At 39.7% G+C, this 16,274-nt stretch overlaps 2 protein-coding genes across 3 annotated transcripts in view; one reads left to right on the forward strand and one right to left on the reverse strand.

The window, feature by feature from the left end:
- LOC103146168 (abhydrolase domain-containing protein 2-A-like) lies at positions 1 to 14,568 on the forward strand. Of its 2 annotated transcripts, XM_007563955.2 has the most exons (12): positions 1 to 239; positions 1,943 to 2,039; positions 2,450 to 2,484; positions 2,663 to 2,878; positions 6,137 to 6,312; positions 8,348 to 8,515; positions 8,949 to 9,132; positions 9,653 to 9,745; positions 10,007 to 10,108; positions 10,202 to 10,271; positions 10,367 to 10,451; positions 13,642 to 14,568. In XM_007563955.2, the coding sequence occupies exons 4-12, from the start codon at positions 2,670 to 2,672 to the stop codon at positions 13,848 to 13,850; spliced, it is 1,296 nt and encodes a 431-aa protein (XP_007564017.1). In that variant the 5' UTR covers positions 1 to 239; positions 1,943 to 2,039; positions 2,450 to 2,484; positions 2,663 to 2,669; the 3' UTR covers positions 13,851 to 14,568. The 2 variants fall into 2 exon arrangements, with proteins under 2 accessions (XP_007564017.1, XP_016532797.1); XM_016677311.1 differs by lacking the exon at positions 1,943 to 2,039.
- The window catches only part of slc39a1 (solute carrier family 39 member 1), a 23,399-nt gene continuing 19,519 nt past the window's right edge, over positions 12,395 to 16,274 (reverse strand). Inside the window, exon 7 of the transcript XR_001663606.1 lies at positions 12,395 to 12,407. The gene's annotated coding sequence lies outside the window, so the exon portion shown is untranslated. The remainder of the gene's footprint in view (positions 12,408 to 16,274) is intronic.

Raw genomic sequence — 16,274 nt, forward strand, 5'->3', positions numbered from 1 at the left:
TATGCAAATGACCGGATTGTTCTAGGAAGTGGGCTGTCAGAGCTGTGGTGTTACACTTCTTCAGTTGGTGTGTCTAGACCCGTTTTTCTTTTACCTTTTTTTTCCTCCTTTCACCAGTGGGCATGGTACGCATCAGACTCCTATGCTTCAGACACCACAAGCATATAAGAAGGCCAAGAACGGTTTAACAGCGTGCCGCCATAAGCAGCGAGGATTTAACCCATTTTTCCCCAGCGGAGGTGAGTGAAACTGAGGATGCTTTTGCTCCTGGTGGACTGCTAAGTGAGGCTGCTGTGTTTAACCTTTCATTATAAAACTTAATAATAGTTGGGACTCGTACCGTTACTTACTTGCTGGCAGTGCACACGTTAAAAATACGGTTTAAGGAAATGTAGAGTGGATTGGGCCGCGGTCACTAAGGGTGTGAAGTTGCTACGGGAAAAATACTTGGTGTGGGTGGGTGGGAAGCTAACACGGTTCTTTCCATTTTTTTCTCCCCCAGCAGCATGGCTTGAAGGTGCATCTAGACTTACTCGTTTTCAACAAATTACTGGTTTGCAGTTTTGTTAGGTTTCTAACACATCTGCCGTTGTGTGTGTATGATTAATGGGAAACTTACTGGGTGATCCCCCTGTCAGAGTCGTGACAAAAGAGGAAGAGCTGAGCAAAGAGCAGCTTCTCTGAAGCTGATACAAATTGCAATTTACGACTCATTAAACTTTATAACCCACACCACTTGTTCTTGTTTTTTATTAATTTATTTGTGTTTTATTATCCTGGAAAGCTGCTCCCCCTCTTCACCCATTCAAATACTTCTTCAATTTTTATCTAGCTGTTCCTCTATTCTTAAATATTTATTGATTAATTGGAATGTCAAACTAATCATAAATGGTGTATGGCATAATACAAATAGAAAGCATAATAACAAATAAGCCATGAAAATCAAGATTGATTTATTATCAATATAGAATTACGGCAATATTACAACAAGCTGATAATGCTTGCTCCAGTTTGACCTTTACTGGCCAGCACTGGTTTCTGGTGTTCCCTGAGGTCTAACTTTTGTTCTTAAAATTTTAAGGAATATAATCTATAATGGGTGAAAAATATTTTCTGCAGGTCCTTAGAGAAAGGTTGTAGTTTTCAGTATAACAGAAAATTAAGGAATCAGTGAGGGAATCGCAAACTCCTTCCCATTTCTGTTTCAACAAATTCAAATAAATAATAAAAAGTTCAGTGGGTTAATGCCTTTAATGATCAGAAATAGTGGGAGGTCTAGTTGAGATTCCCTTTTAAGGAATAAAAAATCTATACATCTTTTCAGTATTTAATCTGCTGATTACCGATCAGAGTGCGTCTGAGTGATTGTTGCATTTTGACGCATTGTAGCTGCGTTAAATGTAATTGAAATTGATTCAGAACAGACATACTTTCAAAAATCGAGATTTAAAAATAAAACATTCAGGTGCTTACTGTTGCCACTATATTACAGATAAATCATATTATAGATAATATTATCCTTAAATAAAAAAAAGGTATCAAGTAAGGAAATCACTGTGGTAATGAATTTGAATGTACCTGAATTATTGCAACTGAAAGAAAAAAATGGAAATAAACTGTAAAGCAGTTTCTTAGTTTAGGTTTTCATTTGGTTATTTAATGAAACTAATTTTGTATCCCTGTGGATAATTCTGGCCCCAGCAGTGTTTAGAGCTGAGTGTAAACCCATTACCTCTACGAGACTGAGGCTGACTAAGGTTATGTGAGGTCTTGTATGTAAGAAATTAGGTTTAAGCTGATGTTGCTGCCCAAAAAGGCACAAATTAAATACCATTAAATGGATCAAAAATCAGAATGAGCATTGGCGTTTCTTGCTTTTGTATAGGAGTTATTTATTTCTTTTTTGTAATTAAAGCATAATTGAAATGAGTTTGCTTCCTAGGTTTGACTGCATCACTGTGAGTTGAAGGGACGTTGACTCTTCAGACTTTTTCAACCTGCAAGTCAAATTTCACCAGAGAGAAATTTTAGTGTAAACTGTAAGTAAAGTACCGTATTTTTTTTCAGCACTGAATTTTTTTGTCCTCTTACTAAATTATTTTGAGCAACAATGATAGTGACTGTCAGTTCCTGTCGCTGGTTTGCGTGCTGTACCACAACTTCCTTCTCTTCTGTGGTACTTTTGTACCTTTTGCAGTTCCTGTTGTTTTCTTTAGTATAAATAGCCCAGATGACTGTTTGTACTTTGAACATATATTAAGGTAAACCACACATGACATTGGTGTCAGTCTTCCGTCTTTGTGCTGCATGTTTTGTTTTTTTTTTCCCAAGTAGAGCCAGCTCCTTTGTCTTCTAGGTGACTAGTTGACATTTTGCTGGAGATTAACGTAATCATAGTTGATTAATAAATCTTATTTTATTGAGATACCCTCACTGTGTTTTCTTGTAGATCTTTTCCTGACCGGCACAAGCACTTCAATCAAGGTTAGTCGGAGATAATTAACACATGTTTCATTGATTTCTTTGCTTATCTCTAATTGATTCACTAGAATCTCCAGCCTCACTAGAAGATCATTTACCATCTACGTAAATTATCTTCTTGCTGGATTTTATGCTACAGAGAATGATAAACGTCATACATGCCTCCGTTTTGGTTTTTCAGCGTAATCATGAGCGCCCACGAGTCGGACCTGCACACCATCTCCCCGGAGATGCCGGCCATGTTTGACGGCATGAAGATGGCGGCTGTTGCCACGGTGCTCTACATCATCGTCCGCTGCTTGAATCTGAAGAGTCCCACCGCGGCGCCAGACCTCACCTACCAGGACACGGCACTCAACCGCTTCCTGCTCAAGTCCTGCTCTCAGCTGTCCAAAGAGTGAGTGTTTTGAGTCGGTCAATGTGGGCGTTTCCAGGGAAACGGTGCTGCTTTTCGGCCATCTGGCGGTGTGGTGTAGGTAGCACTTTGCGTGGCGCCTGTTCCGACCGTCTGTGCTGCCCGACTGCACCAGAGATGTTGCTCCAGGGTTATTTAAACATTAGGCCATGTTTTTGGGTTTATCCTGGTAGTATATTGGATTTATGAATAGACCAGCTCAGCGCACTGTGTAGACATTTACATTTTATGACAAACTAAGCTTATCTGATGCCACATGTTGGTCGGAGGAAATGTTTCTGCTCTTCCAGCAGACCTGGAATTTATTAAAAGCTCAACTTTCCATTGTTGAAATAAAACAAAATTTCTCCGCCTATCTTATTCCATCTGCATTTGCCCTGCTTTTGTAAAGCTCGGTGGGAACTTTGGCATCAACAAGGGGATCCTCTTTAAGCACAGAGGAGTACCTGCTTATATAACCGGCTGTTGCTCAGCTCTTTGCTGTTCTGCTGCAGGGTCAGTGAGTCATAAGGCATCAGCATTGTTTACACTTGAGTCCAGTCTGTTATCATTGCCTCCTGAATGGCCATATTTTGCCTGAAACGCAGTCTGTGGGTCGTGTGTACAGAGAGTTTGCGAAAATCCTGCAACTTGTCCTTCTGGTTTATTTTACAAAGTCCCGTTTCTGTCTCATAATGCCTGTCCGCGTTGTTGTGTAACATATCGATTCCCCAGAGAGAAAGGAATGAAGGGGTGATGTAAGGTTAACAGAGTCATCGGGATTTTTGTTTGCCTCTGTTTGAGAATGTATTTATCCAGACACGCAACATAAATATTTATCTTATTAACTGCTATGAGCTTATCCTGAGAACTTTAAGGAATATTTGTTTTGTCTTATGCCTCACAGTGAGGAATACTTTATTTGAATTAGGGGATATCAGCAATTTTGCAGATGGTTTTGTCTTTGACATTAAAGCAAAAATGTACTCTAATGCAGCTAAAAGTGCACCTACAAGTTGTTGAATTAAAAAAAAAAAAGAAATAAACTTCTCAGTTCCTTATAGAGGAATCATGTTTACTAGTTTCACAATATAGTCATCATTGCAACATCAGTGTGTACAGGAGCACAAATGCAATATTTAGTGGGATATAATATTTCAAGTAACATTAATTAACGCTCTCCTTGCAAATAAATAATATATTTGGCCAACTGGATAGACTCTCACTGACCTTGATGCCCATACCTGATATACAGCTGAATTGAATTTCCTTAAGCTCATGGAAAGTGTTTGTGAAATCATAGTGGAAACGTAAGAGAGGCGGTATTAAAACACACGTAATCACAAAACACATCATGGTAGTAGATTTATACTACAATATCGCAGTTGCTTTTTTTCCTAATATTACCTGAATGTTATTGAAGGTAAATTTCCTTTTTTTTTTCTGTAATTCAAGTCTTTCCTCTTTGATGTTTCTCTTTTTCTTTTGTTTTTACTAAATTGGAGAAGTTTGCCTCTTACTTCAGAGCTTCAGATGTTTGTCTCCTAAAACCGCAGTGACATATATGTTACCTAACAGCTGTGAAGGACGCTGGCTCATTCGCTGTATGTGAAGGTGACTCGTTCAGTTCTAGGAGGCACATACATCGAAACGGACTGATTCAGTCAGTCCTTCCCATGGCCTCTGAACTGAAAAATAACATTTTAATCTGGGCAGCTCGAGTCACAACGGGTTCATATTCTGTGTTATTTCCACATTCCACACAGATTGTATTCTACGGATAATCTCTGCTAATCTGACTGCACATCTCTCCGTCTACGGGAGGACAAACGAGGTCATCCGTCCATCCGTCCACAGTCTAGCTCAGAATCTCCCGGAAAGTGAAGATAATATTTAACTGCAGTTGGAGAGAATCAGTGGCAGTAATTACGTTATCACCAGACTGGGAGTGGTCCTGTCTTTGACAACACTCTTATGCAACATCTTTTCTGGGCTGAGTTATTGTGACAGTCAGAGATGAACAAGCACAAGGTGGAAGGGCTTGTGTAACTGCTGATCTTACCGAACCCTTCACGCCATGCAGCCACCTGAGTTATGGTGGATATGCTGTGTGCATTTTGACTAAAGTGCAGCGCCGCTTTACCTTCACAGTACTGTAACTCTATGCCTCGTCTCATCGCCTCTCAGGTGGCTAACTGGCCTCTGTGACATTCAGAGCATGTGTTATGGACATTTTCTCACAGATTAAATGAGAACAGAGCGCTTTTGACTCTTGTAGCGGATTGTCTGCAAGTAATTGTTTCCAAACGGAAATTAATCTGTCTTTGATTAAACTTTTTGAGACATTAAGGAACTGTTAGATGAATGGTTTTACATCAGATAATTAATACGTGACATGTATAGCTACACTAACATCACAGGGATATAGTTCAAGTGTTTTTTTTCCTACTTAATTTGATGAATTTTGGCTTATAGCTAATGGAAACTCCAAATACAATTTCTCAACTACAGCATCACATAAAACCAATTAATTACACCAGGATTGTGTGTCCTTTAAAATAACATTAGAGGAAACCTTAGGTTATGCAACGGTCTGCTCCACCATGGAAAAGGCTGACGACAAACATACATCATGTGGTCAGTGACTGAAAGTCGAGTGGAAGAACAAAAATGTGGTAGAAAATTAAACTGAAGCAAGTTCTATTCAACAATTTGGGGTAAATTCATTTGAAATATATCACTAAATAAAGTGTATAATAAATATATATACTCTGAGTTCCATTTTTTTAAAATCTTAACTTTAAATACTGATATAAATCCTAAAATTTTACTTAAATTTATTGAGTTGTATGCTAAAGTGAACAGGGATTTTGTAGCTAAAAGAAGCATCTTTAAGGACTGAATGTGAAAACTGAAATAATTTTTGAAGTTTGAGTAAAATGGTGATTTATGAATATACGCAAAATGCTAAAAGGAGTATTATGTAAGTGTTTCACTGCCACAGTAACGCCTATGAAAGTTCCCCTTTAGCATGCCAAACGCAACATAGCATAACATGGCAACAAACTAACATGAAACATGGATGATCGGCATCAACAGCTGCCTGTAAGACTCTGCAATAGGAAAATGACTTGGGATCTTTTTTGAGGTTCATGTCTGTCATTACCCAGCATGCTGTCTTCTTGCTTCATTTGCAGCACATTAAGGGGAGCTCATGTTTCCGTATCAGATTAAATTCTCCACTGTTGTTTTTTTTTTCAGGTACATCCCGCCATTGCTGTGGGGTAAGAGCGGTCACCTCCAAACGGCGCTGTATGGTAAACTGGGTCGGGTGAGCTCGCCTCACCCTTGTGGAATCAGGAAGTATTTGCCCATGCAGGATGGAGCCACGGCAACCTTTGACCTCTTTGAGCCCCTGGGGGACCATCAAACAGGAGGTGATGCATTATTATCAAGATCTGATTTTAGGAAATAGGATTTTTGTTATTTATTTATTTTTTTATTATTATTATTATTATTTTTGGATATTTGGCAAGAAAAGTTAGGTGAACTCTTGAATTAGTTTGGGTGGGATTTTCTATAATAATTCAAGATATAATATGATTTTTTTTCCTAATTTTTTTTCTCAATTACAGACAAATACAGTGTTAATAAAAAATACTGATTATGACGTTCAAGTGCTGAACACAACCAAAGGGTTGATGCTACCAAGTCAACCTTTGGATATAATAAATAGTTTATCCTCCCTTAGCAAAGATTATCACAAGCAAACACTCGTTGCAGCTGCAGATCAGAGGTGTTCCTGATTAGGCCTGTCACGGTAACGCATTTTTTCTGGACGATGAATTGTGCAAGAAGTTATTGTGAAAACGATTATTTTTTGTGATTAAAAAAAGTTTGTTTTGAGACCATTTTCAAGTAATATAATGGTAATGGCATAATAATGCAAGAACACCAGATTCTCAAAGATCAATAAACTTTAAATTCTAATTAACATTTGACACTGGAGACCTTTTAAATATCCAAAAACTACAACAGTTCAAATCAATACTTGAAATCTTTGTAAAGATTTACAAAGACTGTCCTTCACAAAAGGGCTGGTTGAGACCAAAGCAATGGAAATTATTGAGCTTGTTTTAATTCATCATGCATTTAATTGATTTATTGTTCATTGCGACAGCCCTAATCCTGATATAAATTGCCTTAGTTCAGTCACGGAAAGCGTGAACAGCTCTCCTCAGGTCAAACTTCAGCAGCTTTTACTTTCTCTTTTTTGTTTATTATTTAGAAAATTGCGATTTAGAAATCTCCTGACTCAGATTCCAACATATTACCAACATATTTTCTTGCATGCTCCATGAATGAATGATTTATTTCAAATTAAACAGTGCCAGAATCATCTACTTTCTCTTGATTATAATTTGGGGTGCACCGATTGCAGTTTTCTGGCCAATCAGTCTTTAAAAAGGCAGAACTGCCAATTTTGCTTTTGGCCAATCCTCTTTTTTTTTTTTTTTTTGTCTGAAAAGTCACTAAACATAACAACAAAGTCACAAAGTTGATAACAGTGGGGTGCAAAGATAAATAAGATTGATTTCTCTTGTAAATATCGACCAATTACCCAACATTAATGTAATCATGGTAGATTTATCGGTGCACCCCTAATTTTAAGCTCATTTGATAATGGCACATGACAATGATGCGAGAAAAGCTCAGAAATTTTACCTCATGTCAATGAACTGTAATCACATCTGTTTAAACTGTAATTCTACTGCTGCTACTTCTGTCTAGTTTTTTCATGCCACACCTATTGAGTGTTTGTCTATCCTGGACGAAGGAGCGCTCCTGCACTGATCTTCCTGAGGTTTACCCCGTTTTGTTGTTCCTTTCAAAGTTACTCCTTAATTACAAATAGAGTGGTCAGCCCAACTGGGACAAAGACTTGGGTTGAGGAAATGTTATAAAGTATTGTGTTGTGGATAACTTGTAGACTCCATTTAAGAAGAAGAAAACAAAACGATCTTGACGTGTGATACCACGAACAACGAGATAAACTTATCTTATCAGAACCCACTCATCCAGATTGGATTTTCCGTCAGGGTTTTGAGTGTTATTGATCTTTAGATCCAACGTAATCTCACCTTGATGAAGGCCGTGTTGATGGTGGCTTTGTTTCTTTGAGGGATTCACGTGAACCACGTCAATTTTCTGAGATTTCTCAGATACTGCTTGGTATTTGTGAAAGTTTCTTCTTCTTCATTTGGTCTAAATGTTGTAGTCATTTGAAACAAAAGCTGTATTTGACAGACCAACAGTCCAACCATACATTTGGACTGGCTGCAGAGTTTTGCTCTGCTGATTTACAGTGATGACCTTTTGCTTGGAGAGCGGCACGCTCTCCTTTCTTTCCATTGCTTGCATTTCTCTCACTTGCACATATCTTTCTTCGACCCGTCTACCCCGTTTCACCAGATGACATCACCATGGTGATATGTCCTGGTATCGGTAACCATAGCGAGAAGCACTACATCCGGACCTTCGTGGATTACGCCCAGAAAGACGGATACAGGTGTGCCGTGCTGAACCACCTGGGTGCTCTTCCCAACATCGAGCTCACGTCTCCACGCATGTTCACTTACGGTGAGAACGAAGAGCTTCTTGCGTTCTGCTTATTTGTGACGTTAAACCCTGAGAGGAATCAGAATCACTCCTCTTATTTTGGGCTAGAAATTAAATTCAGAAGAACAATAACAGTGCTTTGTTATTGTTGGTCCTTTTTAATATCAAATAATTGTTCTGATTTAGAGATGTGCTGCACTTCATACCATCAGTGGATCATTATTTGAAGCTAAAACGTGTAACTCGACAGCAGCATGTGGAGAAATAAATGGTTTCCTGCAAGTGCAGGAATATAAATTAAATATATCTGTTCAGAGAACCTATAAGAATACAAGTGTGGTACCTTGAGCTAAGGGCACCTTGAGCTAGAAGTGCTGAGCAGGAAATAATGTGGTTTGCCGCTGAAGCGCGGCTGCATTTATTGATCAGTAACTCTATAGTCGCTCTCTTCCAGGGTGCACTTGGGAGTTTGCAGCAATGGTTGGCTACATTAAGAGGGCATATCCTCAGACCCAGCTGATCGTCGTGGGCTTCAGCCTGGGTGGGAACATCGTTTGCAAGTTCCTGGGTGAGAACAGGGTGAACCAGGAGCGAGTGCTGTGCTGCGTGAGCGTCTGTCAGGGCTACAGCGCTCTCAGGTGGGTTTCGGTCCTCTTGTCTGCTGATTTAAATGAGTTGTTTCATCAAAGCCATTTTGCAACACCAGAACTTCCACATTCCCGGGTTCAGGATGATTTCAAGAATAACACAGAAGCTTGCATAATATAATCACATGTGCAGGCATGTGGTCAGCTGTTTAATCTGTCAGATCTACCATCATCGTCATGATGATGGTAGATCATCATGACGATGATGATCTACCATCATCATAATTGGTGCATTGTTTCATTCTGAAGTTCATCTCTGACACGTTTCTTCACTTGAAGAACTGTTTCTGTGGTCGACCATGCTCACCAGAGAACCGGAACGGTTCATGCTCTGCAGTTTCAGCTGCTTTTAGTGTGGATGAGTTTAGTGTTATCAAACATGCACTGTGAATTTGCACTGAGGACGCTGGGTATTTGTTCTTTGTGTGCTCATGTCTTAGGACGTTTATGTTTATTATTTTTCAATGCCTCTTCAGACCTAATTGCTGCATATATCTCATTTTTCTCTTAGGGCTCAGGAAACATTCCTACAGTGGGATCAGTTCAGACGGTTCTACAATTTCCTCATGGCAGACAACATGAAGAAAATTATCCTGTCACACAGGTGCGATAGCTGCAGTATATTGACTTTCCTCTGTACTGAAAAGTTATTTGCTGGTAATCTAGGCAAAATGTGTTGTTGATTTGACATTAACTATTTAAGGTTTGTGCCTTTTTAAAACTCTGGTTAAACCTTTTGGATACAACTTGTTATAATAATGCCAATTCCTAGTGGATGTGATTTATAAACTTGATAGTAAGTAGAAGTACAAAATATATCCGTCTTGACTCGCAATTAAATTTTTTTTCACCTTTTAAACTACAGGCACAGTCTGTTTGGGGAAAGCTTACTGAAAAAGTTTGACGCAGATCTCAATCGACTGTACATAGCAACATCCCTCACGCAGATTGACGACAACATCATGAGGTACGTCTAACAGCTTAGCGTTTGCTTACTTCCTGTTCAGGGACGTTACTGGGTGTCTTGTTGTGACGCTCGTCTCTTTTCGTGTTTCAACAGAAAGTTCCACGGCTACAGCTCTCTCAAAGAGTACTATGAAAAGGAGAGCTGTGTACATTATATCCACAATGTAAGAACCGCTCCAGTAATTCCCTGTTTTTTTTCCCCTTCTTTCTGTTTTTGTATTTGTGTTTTATGTGTGGAAATTTGTGCTATGACCTACAGGTGGATGTGCCACTGCTGCTGGTAAACGCTGCAGACGATCCCCTGGTTCATGACTCACTGCTTGCCATCCCTCGCACATTAGCAGGTGACTTTCAGCTAACTATTGTCTACTATAACTTATGCTAAAGTCCATGAAGACATGGATGAACGACCACAGATGTTCTGAATCTATTGGGTTGAGTCCACACCTTAAACTGATTTTAAAAACACCTTTATGATGAATTAAAGTAGAGACTGAGACAATCGTTCTCATCCAACATCACTGTCACTTAAATTCGGTACTAAACTTTGTGAAAAGCCGCCTTAGAAGAGTTGTTTGGCCAACATCATGTTCCACAATATGAATTAGAAATGGGACATCACTCAAGTTCATGTGTGTGTAAATGCAGATAAGTGAATACTTTTGGCTAAATAGTGCAGTTAAAGGCTTTCTTAAGTATTTTAAAACCAACAAACATAATGGATGCTTAAAACATTTTTTTTAAATAATCGTTCAAAATGTTTCTCCGTCAGTAAAGCGTCGACTGAGAACTCAAACCTGCTCAGAACTTGTTGGTTTTACTTGTACTTTAGATTATGAAACTGATTGTTTGAAACTGCTTCAAACCATCCAGTCAAGTAAATATATCTTCTATAATTGGTCTCAATTACATTGATAATGTGGAAAATTGCCAATGTAATTTGCAGATAACTAATTATCTGCAAATTATTTTCATTTCCAAGTATAAATTAGACCCTCCTCTAGTTTTGCAGCGGCGTGCTGAGGTTTATTTGGTAGCTCCAGACGAACAAATCGCAGCAGTATGAAGGTGAACAACAGAGAAGTCGCAAAGCGTGACATAATTTTGTCCTCAAGCCATTTTAAATTCAAAGACGTGTTGGACCTGTCTGACTGATGGCTGCTGTTGATTCCTTAAATAGGTTTTTAGAGAAACATCTTTGCAGCTCCACATTTGTTGGGAGGGCCGGGGTGGAGCATCCAGTCTAAGTAATGGTTTCTGATGTGTAGTCATTCTTCACTACACATCAGTCTCTGTCTGGCTGTACTTTCCATCAACTTTCTTTTTGTTTAGTCTGTTCTATATTTACCATTACCAAATTCTTGATAATGTTAGAAATGGAAAATTCTCTATGCAGGAGTCCTGACGTAGACTCCTGCATATACTGAGAGGAGTTGCTCTTTAAACTCCGAGGCGAGTGGAATATCTGGTGTTTGCCCATAGATGTGAAAGTGTCACTGACTCATAGCTAGCGGGAAGAGGTTGGCCAGAAATACTCCTGCTCTGCTGGCGCCACAGCCAGCTTGGATTAGAAATCTTTAATAACAGTTTAGTCCATGTCGCAGTAAACAGGATTACAGCCTGTCAAGCAATACTCGCTGAATTCAATCCTTCATTTGTCAGGTTCTGTTCGTATTTTAGGCTTGTACCGAATGCCTCCAAAGTGTTGCTGAAATAATAACTAAACCAGACTGCTGTGCCGGGAACGACATGCCCACATGTTCAGTTCTTCTTTTTTTAAAACTGTGAGCTGTCCTCCACAGCATGTTGTTCCCACCTGTCACGCGGCGCCTGGTGTGTCGAAGGTCTGGGCGAGAGCGTGCGTTTGTCCACGAGTCGCTCAGCAGCTGTCATGTTGAGTGGTGAAAGCCCAGTGGGATCTTAATCACTATTCATCCACAGCACGCTACCCCACTAACCCAGATAAGGACAGGAGAGTGAAAGAAAACCGGGCCAGGTCTTTTCATGAGACCACTCTGGCCGGTTGTCAACAGCTGCATCACTCTGCAACTAGCAGGAGGAGATAAATGCTTCTTTCAGAGTGTGCATAAGGGATACTTATGTCTGAACATATAAGGCCAGCATCAATACACTGTTTGGCTAGAATGTAACAAAATCAAAATAACCACCTCAGGAGAAACTCTCTCGTTATGTAGAGCAACCTGCTACTAACATTTGCATCATTTACCCCAAATTGTGAACACAGCGAGAATAACCCTGATGGATTCAGTCTTAGTCACTGAAGACAAACACACAAACTTCTATGTAAGAAGCATGTACTTTTAAGATGTCTTCCATTTAAAATACTAGTCTTACAATGGGATTATTCATGACAGAGTTTCTGTCTAAGCCTTATGCAGAAGAGGACATTTTCCTGCGGATGCCATTAGGTTATTTTAACCTCTCTTCCTACTGCTTTTTTTTTGTAGTGTGAGGTTGATGTGTTTTTTTAGAACATGTTGTGAGAAGACATAGACTGTAAAGCCTAAATGAGGCTTGAAATGTTTCCTCATATTTGGTTGCTTCATTACTGTAGTGACCTTAAAATCGTGAGTAAAATGTGGAGAAAAGATTTGCACACCCACTCCACGACTCTCTACGATTATGCAGTGGAAATTGTCAAGTCAAGTCAAAGTTTATTTATGTAGCACATTTTACAGCAACCTCAGCTGACCAGAGTGCTTTACAGCAATCACAACATCGCAGTCAGATAAATGATAAAACAAAAAAGAAAATAACATTTGGCAAAAATAATAAGCTAATTATAATAATTTGCCGAAAATACTAAATAAAATGAATAAAAAAACGAGACGTACTTAATTTCAGCTGCAGAGATTTCCCAACAGCTCAAACCAGTGAAGCACTAATATCCATGGACATTGTGAAAGGCGTCACAGTTGTTTAGAGAAAAGAGTCTAGTCCGAGTTCATAATTCCAGATTTAACTTCATTACTTTAAGATGGTTAAAAAGAAAAGGCTGTAAAACATCATTTATTCTATTTTAAATTTTTAGTTGTAGAGTAGCCTAACCTTTCTGTGTACTTGTATTCATTTGCTTAGTAATTTTTTTTTAATTTACTATCAAATGACTTCAATAAACTTGATTTAGTAATGTCAAAAAACAACACCCTGCTCTTGTTTAAAAAAAAACAAAAAACTTTTCTACAGAAGTCTGCACAACAACACAACACTTGATCCATTTGTTTGTTGAAGATGGAGGACAGGTAGAGGTGTGTCCAGTGGTGTATTGTGAAAACCAAACGAACATCTGAAATTGACAGCCTGCGAGACCTGTTAGTCAAAGGCAAACCTTCTTAGCTGGCTTATTTTAAAAATTGCTTCAAGACAAAACGTGCGCTGGCTGTTCTGGAATACAACTCAAGCTGAACACAGGGCAAAACATGGCCGCGCTTTCAGTCACAGATACAGAATCATCCCCGATGGCGGTGATGAAACACGTAGAGGTCTTAACGTCTGCTCTGTGTCGTCCTTTAGCAAAGAAGCCGAACGTGATCTTCGCCCTGACGCTTCACGGAGGCCACCTGGGCTTCTTCGAGGGCGACGTGCTTTTCCCTCAGCCCCTCACCTGGATGGACAAAGTGATCGTGGGCTATGCCAACGCCATGTGCCAGTGGGAGAAACAGAAAACGCCCTGCCAAGCCAGCCACCTCACCGGGAGCTCCTGCGCAGAGGCAAAAGCCTAAACCTCTGTGTGTGTCTCTCTCTCCCTCTCTCTCATTCTTCATTTAAACATCCTACACTTTGCAGCACCACGGTTCCAACACGCACTGAGGAGACACTTTAAACTGCTCTTTGTCTCTGCCTTCTCCTCTGGTGCTACTCACCACTTCCAGACACACACACACACGCCTTTTTACTCCCATTTGAAACCACCATCACCTCATATGGTGCGAACAACAAGAACAGCCACAGAAAAAAAAAAAAAGAAACAAACTGCCTTCACTTCAGAGCTGGAACCTTTTGACACTCTCCATACAAACAGCGGTGACACTCGGGTTAATGGATGCATAGACCAAATATAATAAAGGATCAAAGTTGAGCTGACTTTAATTGGAAAGAAACGCCAGTAGGACGTTTTTTTTTTTTTTTTGTTAACCAATGAGAAACAAGCACACAAGAAGTCGTACAAAATAAGGTCAGTGTGACTGCCGGTGCCTATTTACTGCACCCATAAGAAGCTCACTGCTTATCACCGCCAAGCCCATAGAGCCTAGTCTGCTGTATTTGTAGTGTGTGTGCGTGTGTGTGTCGAGCTGGGAGATGTTAAGAGTACATCTGCGTGTGTCTTGGTCATCAACGATGGGACGTAGGGTCTTTTTTGTTTTAAGCAAATTATCCTTTGCTTGGTTGTTTTTTCTCGATGGCCTATTGTTTGTTGCGCAGTAGTAAAAAAAAAAAGAAGTATTACCCTGGGATTTTTCTGCATCGTTTGCAGCTCATAACAGCCTCCTGCTGCTCATGTTGTTTAAAATGGAACTTTAGCGTTTTCTCTGCAAACATGCCCGGGAGCGAACCATAAGATGAGATGAAACCCACATTCCCCTCACGCACATTCTACCACTTTACTTCGGTGCACTTTACGCCCCGTACGCCACGATGTTTTGCGGATGTGTGACTATTGCGTTTAGTAACAGTTTAGCTGTCCTTTGACAAATATGAAAATTTAAAGGGAGCAAGGACGATAACAAGCGGTTACATGACTCGCTTTGTTCCCCAAAAAGTGTCTCTTGAGCCCTCTTACTTCCTCCTACCTTTGATCAGCTGCAGGTTCAGCTAAGAAGTCGGGTTTGTTCCTCCGATTACGACCAAATGATGTAGAAAAACACAAACTGATCCAATGCGGTGCAGATGTTTTGTTATTGTTTTTTTTGTACTTCTGTGAGCTGTGAGGTTTGGTGAGTAGGAGGGCTAAAGATGCCCAAGCTGAACCAAACCTTTACTTTATTAGATTGTGATTGTCCTGTATGTATATTCAGGTGAAGGAGGCTGCTTGTCAGAAGGAAAATAGCTTTCAGTTCCTTTTGAGTATTTTTTTTTCTTTCAGGCAACGTATTTAAGAGCTTATTGTATTTATTTATGTTTTCTTTCCACCATACTGTGTTTAAAGTGTTGGAAGCGCTGCAGCATGATGTCAAAATCAAACTGTAAGTGCTGGGACTTGTGGATCTGTCTGTCACAACCAGGAACTATGTTGAAAGTTAATACAAACCTTGTAAGGGCTCAGGAAGCTCCTGTCAGCGAAGCTCCTGTCAGCGCTTCATCCAGACTAGGAACCCTGTGGTTGAAAAGCTGCTGCTGAACACTGTGACGACGAGACACATGGGTGGTTTGAAATGATGACATGAATGACAACAGTGCCTTTTGTTAAGCTGTAAGAATCAAAACCGCTCAATGCCAAACTTCATTTTATTTACTCAGGTAAACTAACTGAGCTGCTAGAATAACACATGTAATTTAAAAAAAAAAGTTTTTATTTTGAGCCTTTAACTTTTTTTATTCTCTGTAGACATAGTGTGTAGTTTAGTTTTTTCTCTTCATCACTTTAATAGTCTTGACTATTAAAGCGATAGTTCTAGACCAGGGGTGTCCAAAGTCAGTCCTGGAGGGCCGGCATCCTGCGTGTTTTAGTTCTCTCCCTGGTTTAACGCACCTGGATCAAATGATGGCTTGTTAGAAGCCTAAGAAGAACATTGACTTGCTGAGAAGGTTGTTACTACCACCAGGGAGAGAACTAAAACATGTAGGATGCCGGCCCTCGAGGACCGACTTTGGACGCCCCTGTTCTAGACTATTGTTCTAATCTGTAAGTCTAAAATCGGCTGTGATTAAGTGCTAAGCTAATCTGTAAGTCTACATTTCCATGAAGTATATATATTCGGAACAGATATTATAAGTTCCTGATAGTAATCTCCCCACTATGATGTTTAGATCCAATTTTCTCTGAGGAGAAAATTGAAAGAGAGATTGACCAGAATCAGAACGTATTGAACTAGAAAAATCTCCAATATTTTTACTCTGTCTAAGCTAGTGTACTCAGCTCCATCAGTTGTTCTTTGCCTCTAATAGCACTGTTGCCATCTGCTGTCAGGGAGATGTAACTACAACTC

This window comes from Poecilia formosa, unplaced genomic scaffold (assembly GCF_000485575.1).
Source record: "Poecilia formosa unplaced genomic scaffold, Poecilia_formosa-5.1.2 Scaffold153, whole genome shotgun sequence".
Lineage (NCBI taxonomy): Eukaryota > Metazoa > Chordata > Actinopteri > Cyprinodontiformes > Poeciliidae > Poecilia > Poecilia formosa.